Raw genomic sequence first — 21,573 nt, forward strand, 5'->3', positions numbered from 1 at the left:
TGAACAAACGTTCTGGAGAAGATGCGGAGGGAATCGTGAAGAATTTGGGAATCTACAAAGGTAAGGTATAACTCTTCCTTCTTTTCTTCTCTCAAATGCATGCTAATCTTGATTGTTTATCCATTATGTTATTGTTTCTATACTGTATTTGTTTATGTAAAATCGAAAACAAAATTACAAGGAGATCACATATTTCCGCTTGGGATTTGATCCCTTCACAAACATTGAGTGGTCACTAATAGTTCATTCCACCCAAGGCAAGTTATGGGTTCAAACGCCCCCTTAGCAATCAAAAGTATTCTCTAACCGAAATAAAAATAAAATTCAAAGTACAATGATTAAAATGATATTGTTTTAACCACGTCTTTTGTTTGTAGATTTACCTAAGTTATTCAATTAAGAGAGAGAATTTTATTCATAATATGTGAATGTGGTATATGAATTTTCATTCAAACAAGAAGGATAAGAATGAGTTTTTTTTTTTTTAATCATCCTTTTTCAATAAAAAGATTATTAAATTTGGATCATATTGGGTTTCCTTCTAACCATCGACTATAGAAATCTAATGCCTCTCTTGGCTTGTACTCAGGCACAGTATGTCCCGCTCCCTGCACATCCATGGTTTAAAATATCAATTAAAATAAAATACTTCATTATTTTTATATATTTAGAAATCCAAATTAAAAAGAAAAATTATTTTAAATGATAAAACTGTTAAAATATTTACAAATAATAGCAAAATATCGCAGTATATCTACGATAGACCGCGATAAACTTACTATCTATGTCTATCATGACACACATAGTAGTTTATCGCAGTCTATCGCGGGTAAATAGTGAAATTTTGTTATATTTGTAAATATTTTGATTCATTTTTCTATATTTGAAAACAATCATAAAAAAATTTAAAAAATATTTTTAGTTATTAAACTTGCATGAAATTAAAAATTAGTTCTTAAATTTTAGTATTAACGATTTACCTTTTTAAATTTGTAACATTTTAGTCCTTCAACTCGGATAGATAACAATTTTGTCCCTATACTCTAAAAGTTGTAATAGTGTAGTTCTTTTCATGAGAAATCTCAACAAAGTTAATGTTCTAGGTAATGAATTTCATTAAACTAAAAAGTTATAAATTTAAAAGTATAGAGACCAAATCATTACCGACTAAAATTTAAGGACTAATGTTACTTCTATAAAGATTCGTGGATCAAAAATGTTTTTTAACCAAAAATAAATTATACATTATTGTTACACAAGTTTGGATAAAATTTCAGAGCATAATTTTGAAAAGAAAACATACCTTTATGGTGATGAAAGTGAGATTGTGCTCATATCCTTGTAAATACCTTTAAGAAGAAAGAGGGAAAAAATGCTTTGATTTATCAATTAAAAAAAAGGAATATCTTTAAAAATCAACTTTGCTCTCAAAACTTCAAATATTATAATAATCTCTCCATCTCTAAATTTTCTCTTCCTTAAAAAAAATATATATATATATATATCTATGGTTTATTTTAGACTTTATGGTTTTTTTCTATTAATGCATAAAACTTGATTTACTAATATAATTTCAAATTATTTATCTATATTTGATAACTATTTTTTTTTTTAATTACACCATTCGGGACTGACGAACAAGTGAAAACATGTGTTTATATTAAGTTTTGTTGAATAATTTATAAAATATTTACAACGACTCAAACGATCATTTATGTAAAGTTTTCAAAATTTAGAGATTAAAATAGAATAAATATAATAGTTCAAGATGAGTAAGAATATATTATAAACTAATATATTATAATTTTTTTTTCTTTAATGAAAATGAGAATTTGATGCATAGAAAAATATATTATAAACTTTTGTAAGATTTATGCAAAATTGACCCAAATGGTCATTTATGTAAAATTTCAAAATTTAAATACTAAAATAGAATTCATATAAAAATTCAATGAGTAAGAATATAATATAAACTTTTTTTCTTTAATGGAAATAGAATTTGATGCATAAAAAAATATATTATAAACTTTTTTAAGATTTATGCAAAATTGAACTAAATGGTCATTTATGTAAAATTTCAAAATTTAGATTTTAAAATAGAACTCATATAAAAATTCAAAATGAGTAAGAATATAATATAAACTTTTTTCTTTAATGAAAATAGAATTTGATGCATAGAAAAATATATTATAAACGTTTTTAAAATTTATGCAAAATTGACTCCGATGGTCATTTATGAAAAATCTTGGAATTTGTAGACTAAAATAGAATAAATATAAAAGTTCAAAAAAATCAGAATGAAGATGAGAATTTGATGCATCGAAAAATAATATTATAAATTTAAAGAAAAAATTATGCAAAATTGACCCAAATGGTCATATATGCCAAATTTCAAAATTTTTAAAGAGTAAAATAGAATAAACATAAATATTCAAGGAATAAAAATATATTATCAAAAGGGTTGCTTTTAAATATAAAAAATTGTTGAAAATATTTTTAAATATAACAAAATATCACTATCTACCATCGATAAATCTTGATAGACATTGACATTTTGTTGTCAGTCTATTAAGATCTATAACAAATAAATAATAATATTTTATTATATTTAAAAATATTTTTAACAATTTTTTCATTTAAAACATATATCCTTATAAAAAAAAATTATTAATGAAATTAAAAATTTGATGCATTGGAAAAATATATATTTACCCTGAAACTTGGGAATTGGAGAACCATGGCCTCCATTCATCAACAATTTTGTATCCAAGTGAAGAAGTCCATGCTTGACTTCCCGTATATGGCACGCACATATCATGGTCTCCACTGTTTTAATTTTAATCATTGACAAAAATAATAAATTTTATTATTCATAATAACTTAAATAAATTCTTCCCAAATTATTATTAGAGACATACTAATTTCAAATCTAAATCTAACGATTATTAACATTTTTATTTAATAAGTTTTCGAGGAAAAAATGACTAATTGATTAAAATATTAGGGTAAAAAAGACAAAAGAATACGACAGAAATATAGATTTAGGGTTCGTTTAGATTGAATTGAGAAAAAAAAATGTTTTTAAAAAAACTCATTTTTATTTAAACAGTTTTGATAAAAATAAATAAATAAATAAATTGATTAAAATATATTTGAAAAGCTATTTTGAGTGGTTGTCGAATACTTCAATTTTTTAAAAAATAAAATTAAACACTTGAAAATGTATTCCAAACATACCCCTAAATATGTCTAATTTTCATTTAGACTTTTTTGTTTTAAATTAGATTTATAAACATTATTTCAATCTATAGATAAAAATGGTTTCAAATTTTAATTTTAATTTTAAACACTAAAGCTTGTTTGGCAACTATTCAATTTTGGGTTTTTTATTTTTAGTTTTTTAGAATTAAATCTATTTTCTCTCCATTTCTTATAATGGTTTGCATCTTTCTTAAATAAAAGAATTGGATTTTTTGCCAAATTTTTAATAACGAAAACAAGTTCTTTAAAAATTATTTTTTAGTTTTCAAAATATGGTAAAAGGTAGATAACAAAACAAAAATTTTAGAGGTGGAAGAGATGTTCATAGACTTAATTTTCAAAAACTAAAAACCAAATGACTTTCAAATGTGGCCTACAAAACCGTAGGTTTAAGAACTTATTTTTATTTTTGAAATTTAATTAAGAATCCATATGTTTCTTTAAGGGAGGTATTTATAAAAAAAACAACATAATTTTTTTAAAAAGGAAAACTAAGGTCCCGTTTTATAACCATTTCGCTTTTTCTTTTTAGTTCTTGAAATTAAACATATTTTCTCTCCTTTCTTACAATAATTTACATCTGTCATAAATATAATGGTAAAATTATTAGTCAAATTCTAAAAACAAAAATAAATTTTTAAAAGCTACTTTTTTTACTTTTCAAAATTTGGTTCGATTTTTTAAACCATCGATAAAAAGTAGATAATAAAAAAATAGACATGAAAGTAGTGTCTATAGACTTAATTTTCAAAAATAAAAAAAAGTAAATAATTATAAAATTTGACCTAAAAAATTAATGAAAGGTGAGTTTAGAGACTAAATTTATAATTTAATTTAAAAAAATTAAAAGAGAAGAACAGACCTGAAAATAAGGGCTTTATAACCCTGAGAAGTAAGGTTCCTATGATAAGGAATCATGCTTCCAGCATTGTGACTGTAGCTTATCCTATGAGTACACAGCTCCCATGGACCTATCACACTTTGCTTTATTTTTTTTTTTAAACAAAATATATATATATATATATATATATATATTAAGAGATGAAAAAAGGAAATTAAAATAATTTATCAAAATAACATTATATATAAAATTTAATTAGTGATAGGGTTGATTTACCGGCTCAGCGTGAATGGCCATTCTCACAGATTCGTCGTTCAACCATGTCGTTGCAACTTCGTCATTCTGTTCTTACAAAATAAATAAATAAATAACAAAAACTAACCATACATGGGAATGTGAATTAAAATAAGTCAATGACTTATTTAGATATGAAATTGAATTTGATGATTAAACTTATAAGATAAGAAAATAAAGAGAGTAAAAACTAACCATACATAGGACAGTGGATTTGGTATTATCATGAGCTAGTTGAGGCCAAAGAGGGACGATGCCGTCGCGCACCGGCGCCCTAAACGGCCAAGCACGACCGAACATCCGCGTCCTCACGGCCAAAGGCTTCTCCGTCTCCCCAAGTTGTTGAAAACTCGGCGGCAAATTTGTGTTGCTTTCGTTCATTTTTGTGCTTGGTGTGTGATAACATGGCTCCAATATGTCGTATATGTTTAATCCCTCTAGAGCCTAATAATTTACATCCATCAATTAATATTATACCAAAAAAAAAAACATTTAAATTTTGATGAACACGGTTAAGATTTGGGTAAAATCCACTTTTGGTTACTTAAGGTTTGAGATGATGGGTGTTTATTTAGGTAGTTCTTGAAGTTTCCTAAGCTCATTACTTCATCGTTAATTGTCTAATGGTAAAATGACGAGGGGTTAGGTTGTTGAGAGTTGTGTATCTTGGTGATTTGAAAAATTTTAGTGCATATTTGGTAATGATTTGGTTTTTGAAAATTATACTTCTTTTCGAACAATTTCTTACTCTTGGTTTTCATATTTTCTAGGTAAGTATTTGAATTCTTAGATGGTTTCTAAAAATAAAAACACATTTTTTAAAACTAATTTTTTAATTTGCCAAAACATTTTTAGAAATTTAAATATTGTTTTCTTTTATGAGGTAATGGGCTTCCTCTCTTTTTCCCCCTCCTCCCTTGCTTCTCTCCTGTATTCAACGACTTTAGTGTCGTTGTTGTTGCATTGTCTCTCCAATACTCAAGCGTCGTCGTCACCGTCACCTCCCTTCACATTGCAAATTGGCAACGACGATAATGGTTAAAGTGCGGAAGGAGGTTGCAGCAATGATATTCTAGTGGAGGAAGGTAGCACAACGACGACGATGAGATCATTGAAGGAGAGTAAAGGAGGAAGTGAAGGCAAGTCCACCTCATTTAAGAAAAATAATATTTAAACATTTATAATTTTCAAATCAACAAGTTGCAATATACACACTAACTACCATATCATCTTACCATTAGTTACCTAATAATCAAAGGAGATTTAGACCATTTAGATCCATTTTTTTCGAATTTTAGAGTTAAAAATGTCACTTTTAAAATTTGAAAATTCAAACAGACATTAACTTAAATCTCAAAAACTAAAAGTATATCTCATGTCCTTAACAATTTGAAAATTACTATATAGAGAATTATCAAATTTTAAATCGTAAGTGAAACACTTATAAAGGGAAGTACAAGTTACTATAAGACACAAAAAGAAATGGTCAAACAAAGACAAAAATTGAACTAGAATTTAAAAATACTCTCAAAATTACAAAAACAAAATAAATTTTAATAAACCAATGTGATTTAAAACATATAAATCCAAAAGCAATTTGGAGTGGTCTTTTGTTAAAATAATGGACATACATTCATAGGTGCAACAACTTATTAAAAGAAATTAGAAAATATTTGTAATATATTCACAATCCAATTTTGATTTTTTATTCATATAACATTAACATCATTATACCATTCATTTCAACTAATAAAAATATTATTCACATGTGTCCACTATAATATTTAAAAAATGTCATGTATATATTTTTTAATTTTAATAGATAAACTATCGTACCAATTTTCATTCGTTACTTTAATGAAAAAAAAAAATTTGAAGAGTATTTTGGAATAATTTTAAATTTGAAGAGTTTAAAAAAGGAAATTTTCGAATAAAATGCTAATATGGTAAAAAGTTGAGGTGTATTTTTGTAAATTAAAGTTTATTTTAGTTGGGAAATAAAATTATTGAAATAGTAAAATATAATTTAGAAAAACCCACCTGGTCAACTCGGTCAAGCTTATCAAAGCATTCGCTAGTTTGAGGGCTGTAGTAATTTCCACCACAAGATGCTTCAGCTTCCTGCCATATAACATACAAAATCTCTCATCTTCCTAATTATTATTAGGATTAAATTATATTTTGGTCCTAAACTTTTAAAAACGTCTATTTTAATCTTTGTATTTTATTAAAAAAATGTTTACTTTAATTTCTACTATTAAGATTCTATTAACTCTTAAATAGAAGGGTAAAATGACTTGTATTTTTAGATGATTAGACTGCCAAATAAGTTAACTGCACTAAAAAAAACTAGGATTTTAATTTTGAATTAGGTGATAAAGCTATTTTTTACAGGAGATCTCAAAAGTCATTTTGTGTTCAAGATTTTAGCCGTTTACTATTTTTTGTGTGTTGGTTGTTGACATTTTACATCACCTTCATCTTGCTTAACCTATGCTAGATGTAATTTTATTTTAGACAAACTTTATTCTTATAGATTTAACAAAATTTTAACGGCAAGGATCAAAACAAACACCTTTTATATATTCAGGAATTAAAGTGGATGTTTTTGAAAGTTTGGACACCAAAATGGAACAAGTTTTAAAGTTCAAGAACCAAAATAAGATTTAAATCTTATTTTTATTCTTTATTTTGGATTATTTATACTTTTAAATTATATTATATATTATATTATATTATAAAAGTTGGTAAATTTGACACAAAATTTAGAACAACTCAAATAAAAACGTTGATTCTTCCTTTATATCTATCAACATGCATTTGTTTTTTATATATTATAAAAATAGTAAGGGAAAAAAGAAATTAAATAGATCAAATAAGTTATTTCTCCAAAGCTATCAATCTTGGTAGGAAGAAATGCATAGAAATGATAAAATAATAGTGAATTTAAAATAACATGGAAGTAAAATTTTAAAATTAATTTTAATAGTGATGAAATAGTAGTGAAATTTAAATTATAGTTTTTTTAATTCTTCTAAATTAATTAATAAGAGTTAACACTAAAAGTATTTAGTAAAAAATCGAGGTTAAAAATGTAAATTTTAAAATATAGAGACCAAATTGAAACAAGATTCAAATCTCAAGAATAAAATTGTAATATTTCAAAATTTATGGACAAAATTGAAATCAAACTCAAAATGTTAAGAATTAAAAGGATAACATTTTGAAACTTAAAGGTCAAATGAAAATTAAGACCAAAATCTAGGAACCAAACATGTAATTTCTCCTGTAAATATTATTTTGGTCCTTATATTTTTCATTTTGTTTCATTTTGGTCCTTATATATACTTTCAATATAGTCATTTTGAAACTTAAAGGCCAAATAGAAACTAAGACCAAAATCTAGGAACCAAACATGTAATTTCCTCTATAAATACTATTTTGGTTCTTATATTTTTCACTTTGTTTCATTTTGACCCTTATATATACTTTCGATATAGTCATTTTGGTCGCTCTATTTTTAACTTTGATTCATTTTAGTCTCTATACATTCAAAATGTCTATTTCAGTCCCTGTACTTTTAAAAAGTGACCATTCTAGTCCGATCAAAATGGTCACTCTTTTAAATTTCACCAAAATTGAGAATACAATGACCAAAATAAATATTTTGAAAACATATAGACCAAAATAAATTAAAATTCAAAATATAAGATCAAAATGAACAAAAATATATAAGCATAAAAACTAAAATAATATTTAAACCAATAATTTAAGATGATGTAAAATACAAGAACAAAATAAGTAATTTAACCAAAAACATTAAATATGAAATATATGGAGTTTAATATTAAATATACCTTAAAGATAGCGTCTGAGATGAGGGCCATGCCATATGCAAAGGGGACGAGAGCATTGCCATCAAACTTTTGGTCCGTCACACCATTCCCCACCATGTACCCCTATTAATTTCCATTAACACCTTAAATTTATTTCTCTATTTTTTTAATTACTTTATATATATTTAATCGATTGAGTTCCAAATATAACAATCAGATCTAAATTATTAGCAATATAATACAATACAAAATAATTCGCAGATATAAAAAAAAATTTATATCCAACTCTTAGAGTATATGAGTAATAAACTATATCGTTAATAAGAGTCTATCAACGATACAGTCTATCATTAATAGATTTTGGATTTAAATCTTATTTGGTCCCTGAAGTTTGATTCTTGTTCTATTTTGGTCCTTAAACTTCCATAAACATTCTTTCTAACCCCTGAACTTTTACAAAGTGTTACTTTGGTCCCTACTATTATGATTCTATTAACTCTTAAACATAATAGTGAAATGAATTGTATTTTTGGATGGCTAGGTAGCCAAATAAGTTAGTCATGCTAATAAATATAGGGTAGCAATTCTGAATTAGGTGATAACGTGATTTTCTATCAGAGATCACAAAAGTCATTTTATATCCAAGATTTTGACGTTCACTATTTTGATACTTTAATTGATGATATTTTACTTCACTTTCGTATTCCTCAACCCATTATTGAGATGTAATTTCATCCTTAAATATTTTTCATCTTTAAAATGTAAATATAATTTTAATAGTAGGGACCAAAATAAACATTTTTAAAAGTTTAGGGACTAAAACGGACATTTTTATTTTAAATTTAAAAATCAAAATAAAAAAAATTCAAAGTTCAAGGATCAAAATAGAACTTAAATTTACTATATTTTCAGTCTTTTAAATATTAATATACATTTAGTTATTAGTTCTAGAAGTGTTTCAAATTAAATTAAAATAAAATAAAATAAAATTTCTGACATTTTACTTTATAAGTTATACGCACCTTTAAATTTATGACGGGTACAACTCCACTTTTGAGCCCTACATCCATTAATAAATGATTTTAGATATTACTATTCCACAATTTTCTAAATAAATATTAAATATAAGATATTATTAGTTTCAAAGATCATTTAAACATTAGGTGATCGTCATTGTAAGTCATCAAGTCCAAATTTCAAGAACTTCAAATTACACACCAGTTTCCAACTAAAAAGTTTTAGGTTCGAATCCTATAAAAAGGAAAAAAAAAAACTCTTCTTTTGAGCTAGTTTATCATCTTTTGTTCGTGCTATAAAAAAAAGATTCAAGTTAACAAACAACTCTATTATAGATCTTCATATTTAAAGTTGGTTAAGATACGGTAAATCTTAAATTTTGTTAATTAAAAGTAATTACTATCCGCAAGCAAAAACACTCTACACAAATTTTCAAAATTTATTAAGAGAAGATTATTATTTCACATTAGAAAAATCGACAATGAACGGACAATAGAGATTACCGATCAAAATAGTATTTTAACCACAAAAGTTTATCCAAGTTGTAAATTTCTAAACTAAGAATGAGAAGATATTTTAAGAGTAGTGTTTGCTAAAAATCTAAAAGTATTTTTTTATAAGTTTAAATATAATTTAAATTTAAGCCCTAAACAATAAATTTAAAACAAATTGTTAAAAAAAAAACTAAAATTAAAAAGAAAAAAGGGGAAAAAATACCTTTAACAAGTTGAGAAGCAAGTGTAGGGACATAGATGCCTGCAAAAGACTCTCCTGCTATGTAAAATGGATTTTTAAGGAACTCTGGAAATTCCTTAAACCACTGCCTCCATTTCAATTTTTTTATATAATATAGTCAGAGATAAAAAGAAAATCATATATCAGTTTTTATTTATTTCGTATATAAATTTTTATCGATAGAAAAAATATCAAACTATTTATAATAATAACAAAAAAAATATTGATAGATACTGTCTATAAACCTCTATCAATTTCTATTAGTAATAAATACTGATAGACTCTCCGTGTCTATTACAACTATAATTAAATTTTACTATTTGTGTAAATATTTTTCCTTATTTTTTATTTTTGAAAATCACTCAATTTTTTTTATCTACAATAAATATATTTTAATTTTCAATCTAACCCCTAAAATTGTATACAAAATTTCAATTTTACATTCAAGTCTGTACGATATTTTTATTAATTACTATGATCAAGTTAAAGTCTATTGAGTATTAAGACTTCACTAGACCCTTACTTAGGTAATAGAAATTAATTTACTATTTTTCTTAATTTTGATGCCTAAAGGAACTTGAGTTGAGAAATTTAATATTTTAAGGTTTAGAATTGAAAATTTGGAAAAATTAGGGACTGATTTGGAAAATAATATATGGTCTTCAAAAGTTTTTTTTTTTAAAAAAAATTAATTACTTTGAGAAGGAAATTGTGGGTATCAGAAGCAGTTTGAATGTCTCCTGTTATGTAATTGTCTTTGTTTGATGAGTAAGATAAGCCAACCCCAGCAGGAGAATCCAAATATATAATATTTGAAACCTGCAAATAATAATAATAATACAGCAAATAGCAGCATTAAAAACCATAAATATAATTGGCAGGAAGATTGTGGAAAAATAAAATTAAAATAAAAGGTTAAATGAAAAATTGATTCCTACAGCCTAAAGAAAATTAAAATTTAGTCCCAAAGTTTAGAATTAAGTCCCGTAAATAGTACTTATAATTTGATAAAACTCTCATAAATAGTTCTTATGTATAGAGACTATTTACGAAGTTTTTATGAATTTATAAGGCTAATTTCTAATTATAACCCATAAGGTCTAAATTCTAACCTTTGTCCAAACTATATGGACCAAATTTACAATTTAACCTAAAAATAATTAGAAAGTAGAATTAGGATTGAATCATTGAGAGATGTTTGGTTCACGATTTTAATGAAGGTTATAGATTCATGAAATTGTTTTTTTAACTACACGTGGAGTGAGATAATTGAACCTCTAACTTTGAGGTCGATAGTACAAAGTTTTATTCATTTAATTTAGGTTGGTTCATGAAATCATTTGAAGTTGCGAATATGAAATTTGCATGATTTGTATTTGGATTGAATAAGGGATTAAGTTATATCTTTGATTAGGTTTAATTAGATGATGTAATATGAATTAAGCTTTATATAAAATTAGATTTGTTATGTATCACCTTTTTTTTTTTTTTTTAAACATTGAGATTTGTGTCTATTTGGTATTTGAACTTTTAAAAACGTCTAATAAATTCCTAATGTTTTGATTTTATGTCTTGTAGATCATTAGACTTTTATTTTTTTTATCTATTAAATCCCTAAAAATTTTGAAATTATTAAAAATTGATTGAACTATTAGATATCTATTCAAATTTTCTGTCTAATGAATCCCTAAGCCTCCGTTTGGTAACAATTTTGTTTTTTTTTTTTTTAATTAAGTTTATGAACACTACTTCCACCTCCAAATTTCTCATTTGTTATCTACTTTTCACCGATGGTTTAAAAAACCAAACCAATTTTTTAGAACTAAAAAAAATAGCTTTCAAAAAGTTGTTTTTGTTTTTGGAATTTGGCTAAGAATTCAACCATTGTATTTAATAAAGATGCCAATCATGGTAAGAAATGTAGATGAAATAGGTTTAATTGTCAAAAACAAAAACGAACAAAAACCAAATAGTTACCGAACGATAAACTTTCCATTTTTTCAAATAGATAAGTGAATGGTAAAGAATATGAAAATTTAGAGATCATGTAATTTTGAAAGTTCAAGATAAATTTGTAACTTAACCTTCTTTTTATTATATTTTTGTGACGTCACAAGTAAGATTAATTTTGTCCATATTTTGGAATTTATCTCGTTAATTTAATTGGTTTTTCTTTGATTAATTACCATTCGAAAAATTAAAACTTAAGTTTTAAGCCCTTTTAAAAGTTTTTTTAGTAAGAAAATTTACCTCTTGATTCCTAACACATGCTATACATGTCAATTTAGTTCCTTAAATTGGATAAATTAAACTTTTATGAAGTTGGAAAGAATAGGTCTTTTTAATTAAATATTTAATTTAAGTTTTGGAGTTTAATTTTAATTTAAGATTTTAAAACATTATTGGATCCCTAAACTTTCATATAAGTAAGAATTTATCATTTCTAAAATTTGGTTTCTAAAGATTTAATCCCAAGACCTCCATATAAGTAACAATTTAATCTCTGAATTTAGTATATAACAATTTAGTCCTTAGATTTTTTCAATTTGTACAATTTAATCCCTACCAAAGTTCAATAATTATATTGTTATAAAATTGAAAGTACAATGACTAAATAGTTACGGATCAATATTAAAAACACTAAATTATTGCTTCCCTAAAAGTTTAAATGTTTATATAAAAAAATGGAGAGATGTTATCATTGCATTCTATCAATGAAATTCATAATTTTTTTGGAAAAAATATTGTGTATTTTCTCTCTATTCTCTGATATATATATATATAGTATTATGATTTGTGAAGATTAGTATAGAACTATAAAAGGTAATTTTATATTCTTTTTTTATTCTAAAAAAAAGGTGATTTAATAAATTTTTAATTGCAAATTAATAGTTAATGAATAGCAAATGTAAAAAATCCAGAGTTAGCTTCTTAACTCAAGTTATACAATCATTTGGTAGGTGAAATAATTAAATACTTTTTCCTTTTTAATTTGGTTTTAAAATTAAAAGAATATGCTTGGCAGAATAATTAGACAATTAGGTACATTTCAAACAAGAGACAAGCAAAGGACACGAACAATATTCTCTTACCTATTTTTAAATTTACATCTACAAATCATTATCTTTCTTATTTTATAATTGTAAAATGTCTCTTACTTAAATTAAAAAAACAAAAAGAAAAAGAAAAAAACAAATACTTCTGTAAATTAAAATAATTTATTGAATAAAACACTAATTACTATCATAAATATTGATGGATTGTTAAACTAAATAATAATAATAATAATAAATCTATCTACAATTTTTATGGTATATTTCTCGATTCAATCAAGTACGAAAATTTTCTTTTCCTACGAGATGGATACAATGAATGACTTTATCCTTATCCTCAAATTTTTATTTTTTATTTTTAGAAAAAATTGCATAAAGAATCTATTTTGAGAATGGCTAAAAAGGAGTGAAGTTGTTTAGGTTGAGAAATAAAAATGGAGACTTAAATAGTTTAAGATTATTATGATATAGATTCGAGATGTAGAATCATTTAATTGGAATTATGAAATGTTGAATTTGAGTTTTTTTTTTTTTTTTTTTTTTTTTTTTTTTATAGATTTTAAGATTTATACTTTTAAAATGGAGCCTTTTTAGATATAAAAAATATATTTTTTCAATTTTTTTTACCAAAATTTTTGTACGTCAATTCTAAAATAGAGATTTTATGTTTTATTATTTTATGAACATTTAAAAAAATGAATTATGACTATAGTTATGATTATTTTTTATTTTCTTTTCTTGCATAGTTTTATATTTAATTTAAGGAATTATTTTAATTTAAATAAAAGGATACTAATCATAATAATTGAAAAGTACATTAATCAAAGAATTGAGAATCACATAACTACAATAATTTAAAGCAAGGGTGCCCAACAAGGGATTAATCCATGATTCTAAAATTTAGAGAGAAATTAATTAAAAAAGAACAATCAACAAATTTTTATATCCAATCATTTTAAAATTTAAGTTAAAATATCATTTTGATCTTTATACTTTGCAGTTTTTCAACTTTAGTCTTTATACTTTCAATTATCTTATTTCAGTCCTTGTGCTTTTTAATAAATCTTAAAAATCCCTAACTTCCTGCTATTAGTTTATTATTTATTTTTTTTTAAAAAAAACTGTTTTTTGACAAAAGAAAGTTTTTTTTTAATCTATTAGTATTTTTACTATAAATATTGTATTTTTTTTTAATGAAAACTATTATTATTATTTAATTAATTTCGATAAAAATTAACATTTGAGTAACTTTATTTAAGATTTATTGAAAGTGTATTGAACTAACTTGGAAGTATAAGACCAAAATTATATATTAACCTGAAATTTATTAGAAGTGGGCAACCAAATTTATACATTAATTTAATGGAACAAGTGGGTAAGTAAATAGATCATAATGGCACCATAAATAAAAACTTAAATAAATAATAAATAAATAAATATAGTATAATATAATATAAATAAAATTATGGTGTCACCTTGGACCAGCTGTAAGGATTGAGATGTAAGGTGGGTAGGGTTCCCTTTGGCTTTCCTTCCTCAAAATTGAAAGGTCCTGCAATTTTTATTTACATTAAATTACAATAATTTTAGTCCACATTAATTTCAATTTCATTTTCAATTGGATCTTTACCATTTTTAAAAATCATACTGAAAAAAAGTAATAGAAATCAAATAATAAACTTTTTTTTAGGTATAAAACAATAAAGTTATTTAAATATATGCTAAGTAAAGTTTATGGTATGATATGTGTTGTTTAAATAATTTTAAAGATTTGACTGGTCGCATATATAAAAAGGCATTATTTTTGTTAAACATATAAAGAAAAGAGGCAATTGAGGAGATTATTATATTGGAAAATTGCTAATTTTAACTTAAAATGTTTTTGGTCTTATAAAATTAAGGATTACATTGATATTATGTATATTTTTTAAGTTTAGGGGGCAAAATATTTTAAAGTTCTAGAAAAAAGAAAAATCTTTATAATCTTCAAAATTATGATTAAATGAAATCTATTCACCTCTCTCTCTATATAGTATTACGAGAATTCAAACAAAGAGTAATTTGAATATAGTTCAATTATTTAAAATATTTTAAAATATTTTTTTATCTCTAAGTTTTGGATCCAATTTCCTTTTGATTTCTATGTTTACATTTTTAATCTTTAAGTTTTAAGTTTGGCCAGTCCTTGTATTTCAAAATGTTACAATTTTACTCTTGAGATGTGAGTTTTATTTCAATTTAGTCATAGGTTTCAAGATTTATACTTTTATCCTTAATTTTTCACTAAATACCGACTTTCTATTTTTAATGATAATGTCAATTAATTAATTTTAAAGAATTATAGTTAATTAATTTTTACTATTTTTCATTACTATTAAAATTAATTTTTAAACTTTACTTCTTAATTCTTTCAAATTAATTAAAAGAGACTAAATTAACCTCAATGACAGAAAGTACGTATTTGATGAAAAATCAAAATTAAAAGTGTAAATCTTAAAATCTAGAGACCAAAATAAAACAAAACTCAAATCTCAAAGGTAAAATTATAACATTTTGAAACTTAAAATCAAACTCAGTAACATTTTGAAAAAGATGAATCAAATGGAAATTAGATCCAGAACTTAAAAGACCAAAAATATATTTTTCCTTGTTAGATATATCTGTTAAAAATAAGAGGTTCGAACTCATACTCGTTAAACTAAAAAGAACAAAAATTAAAAGATTCGAAGTTACAACTTTTATGTAGGTTATCAAAAGGCACAATGAATAGTATTCAACCCAAACTATTTCAAATAAAGGACTAGTTTCCTTGCCCAATTTGTTTGGTACCTATTGAAAATGATTGGAAGTATATTTTTAATAAGAAAACAAAAGTCATTAATATTTTTTTTTCTCTCTCATTGCTAGGACTCCTACTTTTGTACATGAAAATTTTTCATTATCCATATGTAAATCAATTATTGACTTAGAAGTTGAAACCAAAATAGTACATGCTATGTTTGTAAATTCTTAAAATCTTCTAATAAACATCTAATTATATTATGTACCTTTTATATATTTTCTAATGTTTTTAATGTAATTATAACCAAAAGAAGTCTTTTTATATTAATAAATAGTTATCAATAATTAGTTTTCCCCAAAGTTGGGTTACAACATAATCAGAAGTGTTCTTATACATATGTTGAGTTGTATTTTTTAGGTTAAATTATAAATAATACCTTGAACTTTGCCATATGTTTCGAAAATACTCTTATACTTTCAAAAGTTATAATATTACCTTTAAATTTGCATAATCGTTTAAAAAATATCATTGGAGTAGAAATTTGTTAAAATTTAGATGGAAATTGAGATGTGAAATAGTGTAGTAGGTGACATAGAGCAAAAATTTGAATCATCACATTGTTTTAGATCATCCTCACACAGTTTTAAGTTTCAATTTCTATTGAAATTCTAAAGAATTTATATTCCAAGGATAGTTTTGAAACGTTTATAAAAGTTGAAGAGTAATGATGCACCTTTCGAAAGTATATGAATATTTTTTAAACAAACAGAAAAAGTCAAGGTATGTGTTATAATTTGACCTATTTTTTAATATTTATCTTTAGTTAGAGTGTTCTAATGATTGAGCCTTAAAGGTAGCTATTTTACAAGTGCTTGTGATAGGAAAAATTATTAATGGAGGTATTGAGATTTAAAAATTTTCCCCACTTTCTCTAATTCTTAAATTATGTAATTAAATATTAAATAATATAAAAAACAATAAATTTGAATATTAAAATTTAGAAAACTTTCAATTTTTAAAATTGTTTATTATTTTTAACCAAGACCTTATTCAAACATTTAATAACTACTTTTATGTTGATGTTGATATTGATGTTGATGTATGAAGAGGCATCATTTTCTATCTTCATCCATATAATTAATTTTTTTAAAGAAAAGGTCCCCAATCTAAGATTCTGGTCATATTATAATATATAAATATATATATATATATATATATAAAGGTCCCAATAATTTTAGTTTCATATTAGTTTAGTCCTAAGGATATAAAAATTTTCAATCTATAGCTGATGTGATTTGTGCTTAATTTTAAATGGTCCATATATTGAATTGTTTTTTTCTTTAAATTCATATTTATTAAAGCTATTACCCACTTTTTGAGTCAAATTAACAAGAAGCAAATAGAAAACTTTGTTTCATAGCCACATCAGAAAAAAGAGAATATTAGGATGAATGAGTAATATTTGACTTAAGACTAATTTTTTTGTTTTTCTTTCGGGGGAAATTAAAACATGGTCTATAAACAAGCCAACTACAATAATCAAATGGAAACTTTTAAAATTAAAAGCTAGAGAACAAATTAATAATCTGATGAGAAGAAAAACTAAAGTTAAGTTATCGGTTTAATTTAATTCTTAAGATCTTGTTTGGTAACTATTTGGTTTTTCGTCATTCTATCTTTAAATTTCTTGCTTTGTTGTACTTTTTACCAATGCTTTCAAAAGATTGAACCAAAATTTGAAAACTAAAAAAACGTAGTTATTAAAAACTTGTTTGTGTTTTTTGAATTTGACTAAGAATTCAACTCTTATATTTAAGAAATATGTAAATCATTATAAGAAATGGAGAGAAAATAAGTTTAATTTTCAAAAAAAAAAAAAAAAATCAAATGACTATCAAAGAGACCTAACTTTTTAATTTTGTATGTATATTTAGTCCGCAAATTTTTAAAATGTGTCCAAAAGAGTGTCCTTGAATTAAATTCTATATATAATAGAATCATATTCTTCTACTTTTGTCTTTAGTAGTTTATAGTGTTGAATAAGTCAAAGATGACCCGGTGGACAAACAATTGAAAATTCATATAGATCTTATTTGACACGAAATTGGAAGTTCAAAAACCTATAATTACTTTTTAAAATTGTCAAAGTGAGAATAGCTCAATGACAATTCATACGAATTACTTCCTTCCAGATCAAACGTTCAAATCTTTATAGTTCACTACTTGAACTAAAAAAAACTTTTTAAAATTCAAAGAAACTATTACACACTTTAAAATTCAATGATGATAAGACACAACCTCTTTTTAATAACCATTTAATTTGTGAAATTTAAGTTTATAAAAACATTTGATTTGTAAGTTTTTTTTTTTAAAAAAAATAATCCACTTTCTAACCATATTTTCAAAAATTAAGTCAAGTTCTTAACTTAAAAAAAAAAAAAAAAAAATCAAAAACTTGTTTTTTTTTTTTTATATAAATAATTTGGCTAATGATTAGAAGTTGAGAGAGTTGTATACACACAAGAGCATCTCAAAATGCATCCATTTTTACGTATCTCACTCTTATCACATAGAAATAATTAATTAAAATATTTCAAAAAAGAAAACAAAAGAATTTACAATATGAAAAATTATGATGGAAGAATTTAATGAGATGCACAAAAATACGTGAATTGAAATGCACCTAAAGGATTTCAAATCCACATGATTAAAAATCACCAATTCCATAACGAGTCACTAAACCACTACACTATTTATTTTAAACATCCCTGAAATTTTCCTTTTCTTATAAAAAGATGGAAAAATTATGAGAAAACAATCATAAAAAAATAAAAAACAGCGTAGCACAAGAAATTAAAAAAGCCAAAAAAAAAAAAAAAAGGAAGAACGAGTGGTTACCGTGTTCATAAACAAAGGCGTCGAAGCTAGAGCAACCAGGGCCGCCGTTGAGCCAGAGAACCACCGGATCCTCCGCCGGGCTCCGCTCCGACGTGACGAAGTAATAAAACAGCCTTTTCCCGCTCTCAATTTGATCAATCTTGATATACCTAAACATTAGGAAGAAGAAGAAACAAATTTGGGGATTGGGAAAACCCTAAGATTGAAATCCGAAATGAAAGCAGAGGACTAACCCAGAGTAATGTTTTGATGGAAAAACGGAAGTGAAGCCAGGCAAATGAGTTACAATAGAACCTTCAGGAGCTGCTTCAATGGCCACAACTAGCACACACTTCCAAACCAACAACATTAATAGTCCTTTCCCCATTTTCTTCCTTCCTTCCTTCTTCCTCTTCAACCTTCTCCCATTTATATAACCTCCTTTTTTTTTTGGGTCGTTACGCTCCTCCTCTTATATTTTCTATTATATTTTTGTATTTTCAAGCATTTTCATCTTGACACGAGAAGTGAATCTACATTTCTATTATATTGTAAAAGAAAATATACAAAATATATAATAAAATAAGTTAGAAAATGTCGTATAAATAATAAACCTAATAACTTATTTAATGAAAAAAATTGTAATAAAAAAAAATTTGTATTTCATAATTAACTCATTTCTGGCCGTTCATTATAATAATTTTTCTTATTTCTTTTTACTTGGGATGGACTTTATAATTCGAATAAAAATTTAACTTCTTTTCATCATACATTCAAACCATCCATATCTTGTTGGGTATTTTTGGGATTAAAATAACATTTTGGTCTTTGTTCATTTACTTTCAAATCTGATTATGTTTTTCAATAAATCTTGAAGGAAAATGTAATAAATCTTGAAGGAAAATGTAATAAATCAATTGTAATCTATAAAAGTGGGTCCCATTTAATTATGTTATAATCGTAATGAAATGTGGGGTTTGTTTTCAAGTTTGTAATGGAAGAACACAATCCTATTAAGATGCGGAAGGAGATCAATTTGCCTGCCTTTCAAAATACATGGACTCACTGGTCGTTATCGTTATCGTTACCATTATAGTTACCTTGATTAATATTGTTGTTATATGAGAAGTTTGAATCTGTCACATTCACGATTACCGTTACTGCTTTAACCCTAAATGATAATGATAAATGTGACAGATTCATAATTCTAAGTATACATTATCAAAAGCGATCTAATTACGTTTGTAGTTGTAGCCTATTACTAATTGACTATTAATGGAATCCTATTATGATTACATTAATTTTCATTACTAATTCGTAAATGTGGTCTTAGTTTCAACTATTAGTTTATTGTTTTTTTTCAAAGACTTTTATTATTTTTAATATTTTCACTAATTAAATTTAAAATATATTTATAGCATGTTTTCTTGTATGAAAAATTATTATTATTGTTTAACTAATTTTAATAACAATTAATTCCGAGAGGCTAAATTATAGATTTATTAAAAGTAGATACTAAAATTAGATATTTGAAGATATAAGAACTAAAATTGAACAAATTTAAAAATACACTTCCATTTAAAACTTGAAAATAGGGACTTAAATTTACTTCGTGTTTCTTTCGTTTTAGTCCCACCACTGTTTGCATTTTCTTTTTCATCCCTCAAATTTTTTAATGTTATATAAACATATCTTTTGGTAATTGCCAAATTTTGTGGCCCTTTTTTTCTTGTTTCATTTTTGTCCCCAAGACCCGGTTTGATAATATATATATATTATTTAAATGTTTTTTTAGATTTATACTTAATTTCTCTTACTCTTCCATACCTTTTGCTTTAAAAAAAATACACTTGAGTGGATTTCTTCAAAAAAAAAAAAAAAATGGAAAAAATATTTTTTTTAGTTTTAAAAACTTGGTTTAGTTTTTTTAAAACATGGATAATATATCCAATTGAGTGGGACCTATGAGTTAAGCTTAGTGGAGCCCAAAGGAGTTTAAGAGAATTCAGTGGGATCCATGAGGTAAGTTTAGTAGGCATGAGGAGCATAAGTTTAGAATAGTTAGAGTCCATTTCATCTCTTCAATAAACTTAGTGTTTTATAAGTTAATGGGTGAAAGTAGTGTTTTATAAGCTTTACCTCCATTTTGAGCAATTGTATATATCCTTCCTTTATTAGAGGAGTTGAGATTAGATATCATCTATCTTGTGGAGATTCGTCTCAAAATAACTAAAAATCTCCATTTACATGGAGAATGGAAAAGAAGAGATGATTCTCTTCTACTTTGCTTGCTTTTTACTTTACTGAACAAATATAAGAAAGAAACCGCTTTCAGACATCGAAATTGGATTTCGAGCCACTTCTTTTGAGTCTAAGTAAAGAACTGAAGCTAGCAGCTCCCAATGGACAAATAAATTCTTTTGGAAGAGAAGGTTTGCGACTAGTAGTAGCTGTCAACAGTCTTTGACACTTAGTTGAATTGTGGCCATGAGACTTTCCTTCATTAGTCAAATGGATATAGAGACCGAGATTATATTTCTATACAGATTGAAGAATATGCATATTGTAATATTGAAATTTAAACATTTAGAAGTAGTGGGTAACAATTCTTTGTAAATTCTTCGTGAAAATTCTTCTGAATTCTCCCTGAGAATTCTTCACTCAATCCTTGCAAAATTAAATGAAAAATTTTACAAAAATAGATATGATTAAATAGGAAAAGAAACGAGGATGAAGGTGCCATTTTTCAAATTCGTCTTACATAAATGAACATCTCTAATTTGAGTCTATTTCATCACTTCAAAATAATGACAACGATGTTTGTGTACAAAAAAGAAAGACAAAACACAAAATTAATGAAAAAAATAAGTATTTTAT

General features: G+C 24.8%; 1 protein-coding gene across 2 annotated transcripts; it reads right to left on the reverse strand.

Moving 5' to 3' along the window:
* Positions 1-388: 388 nt before the first annotated feature.
* LOC120071650 (serine carboxypeptidase-like 20) lies at positions 389-19,207 on the reverse strand. Of its 2 annotated transcripts, XM_039024019.1 has the most exons (14): positions 18,951-19,203; positions 18,718-18,866; positions 14,513-14,589; positions 10,681-10,803; positions 9,967-10,069; positions 9,255-9,292; positions 8,254-8,355; positions 6,437-6,517; positions 4,592-4,840; positions 4,379-4,444; positions 4,124-4,245; positions 2,713-2,826; positions 1,304-1,349; positions 389-608 (listed from the first exon to the last, which is right to left on the reverse strand). In XM_039024019.1, exons 1-14 carry the CDS (start codon positions 19,082-19,084, stop codon positions 525-527), a joined length of 1,488 nt encoding a protein of 495 aa, XP_038879947.1. In that variant the 5' UTR covers positions 19,085-19,203; the 3' UTR covers positions 389-524. The 2 variants fall into 2 exon arrangements, with proteins under 2 accessions (XP_038879947.1, XP_038879948.1); XM_039024020.1 differs by lacking the exon at positions 4,592-4,840 and having other exon boundaries at positions 18,951-19,207.
* Between the last annotated feature and the right edge of the window lie 2,366 nt (positions 19,208-21,573).

Source organism: Benincasa hispida, chromosome 2, assembly GCF_009727055.1.
Source record: "Benincasa hispida cultivar B227 chromosome 2, ASM972705v1, whole genome shotgun sequence".
In the NCBI taxonomy this organism is placed as follows: Eukaryota; Viridiplantae; Streptophyta; class Magnoliopsida; order Cucurbitales; family Cucurbitaceae; genus Benincasa; species Benincasa hispida.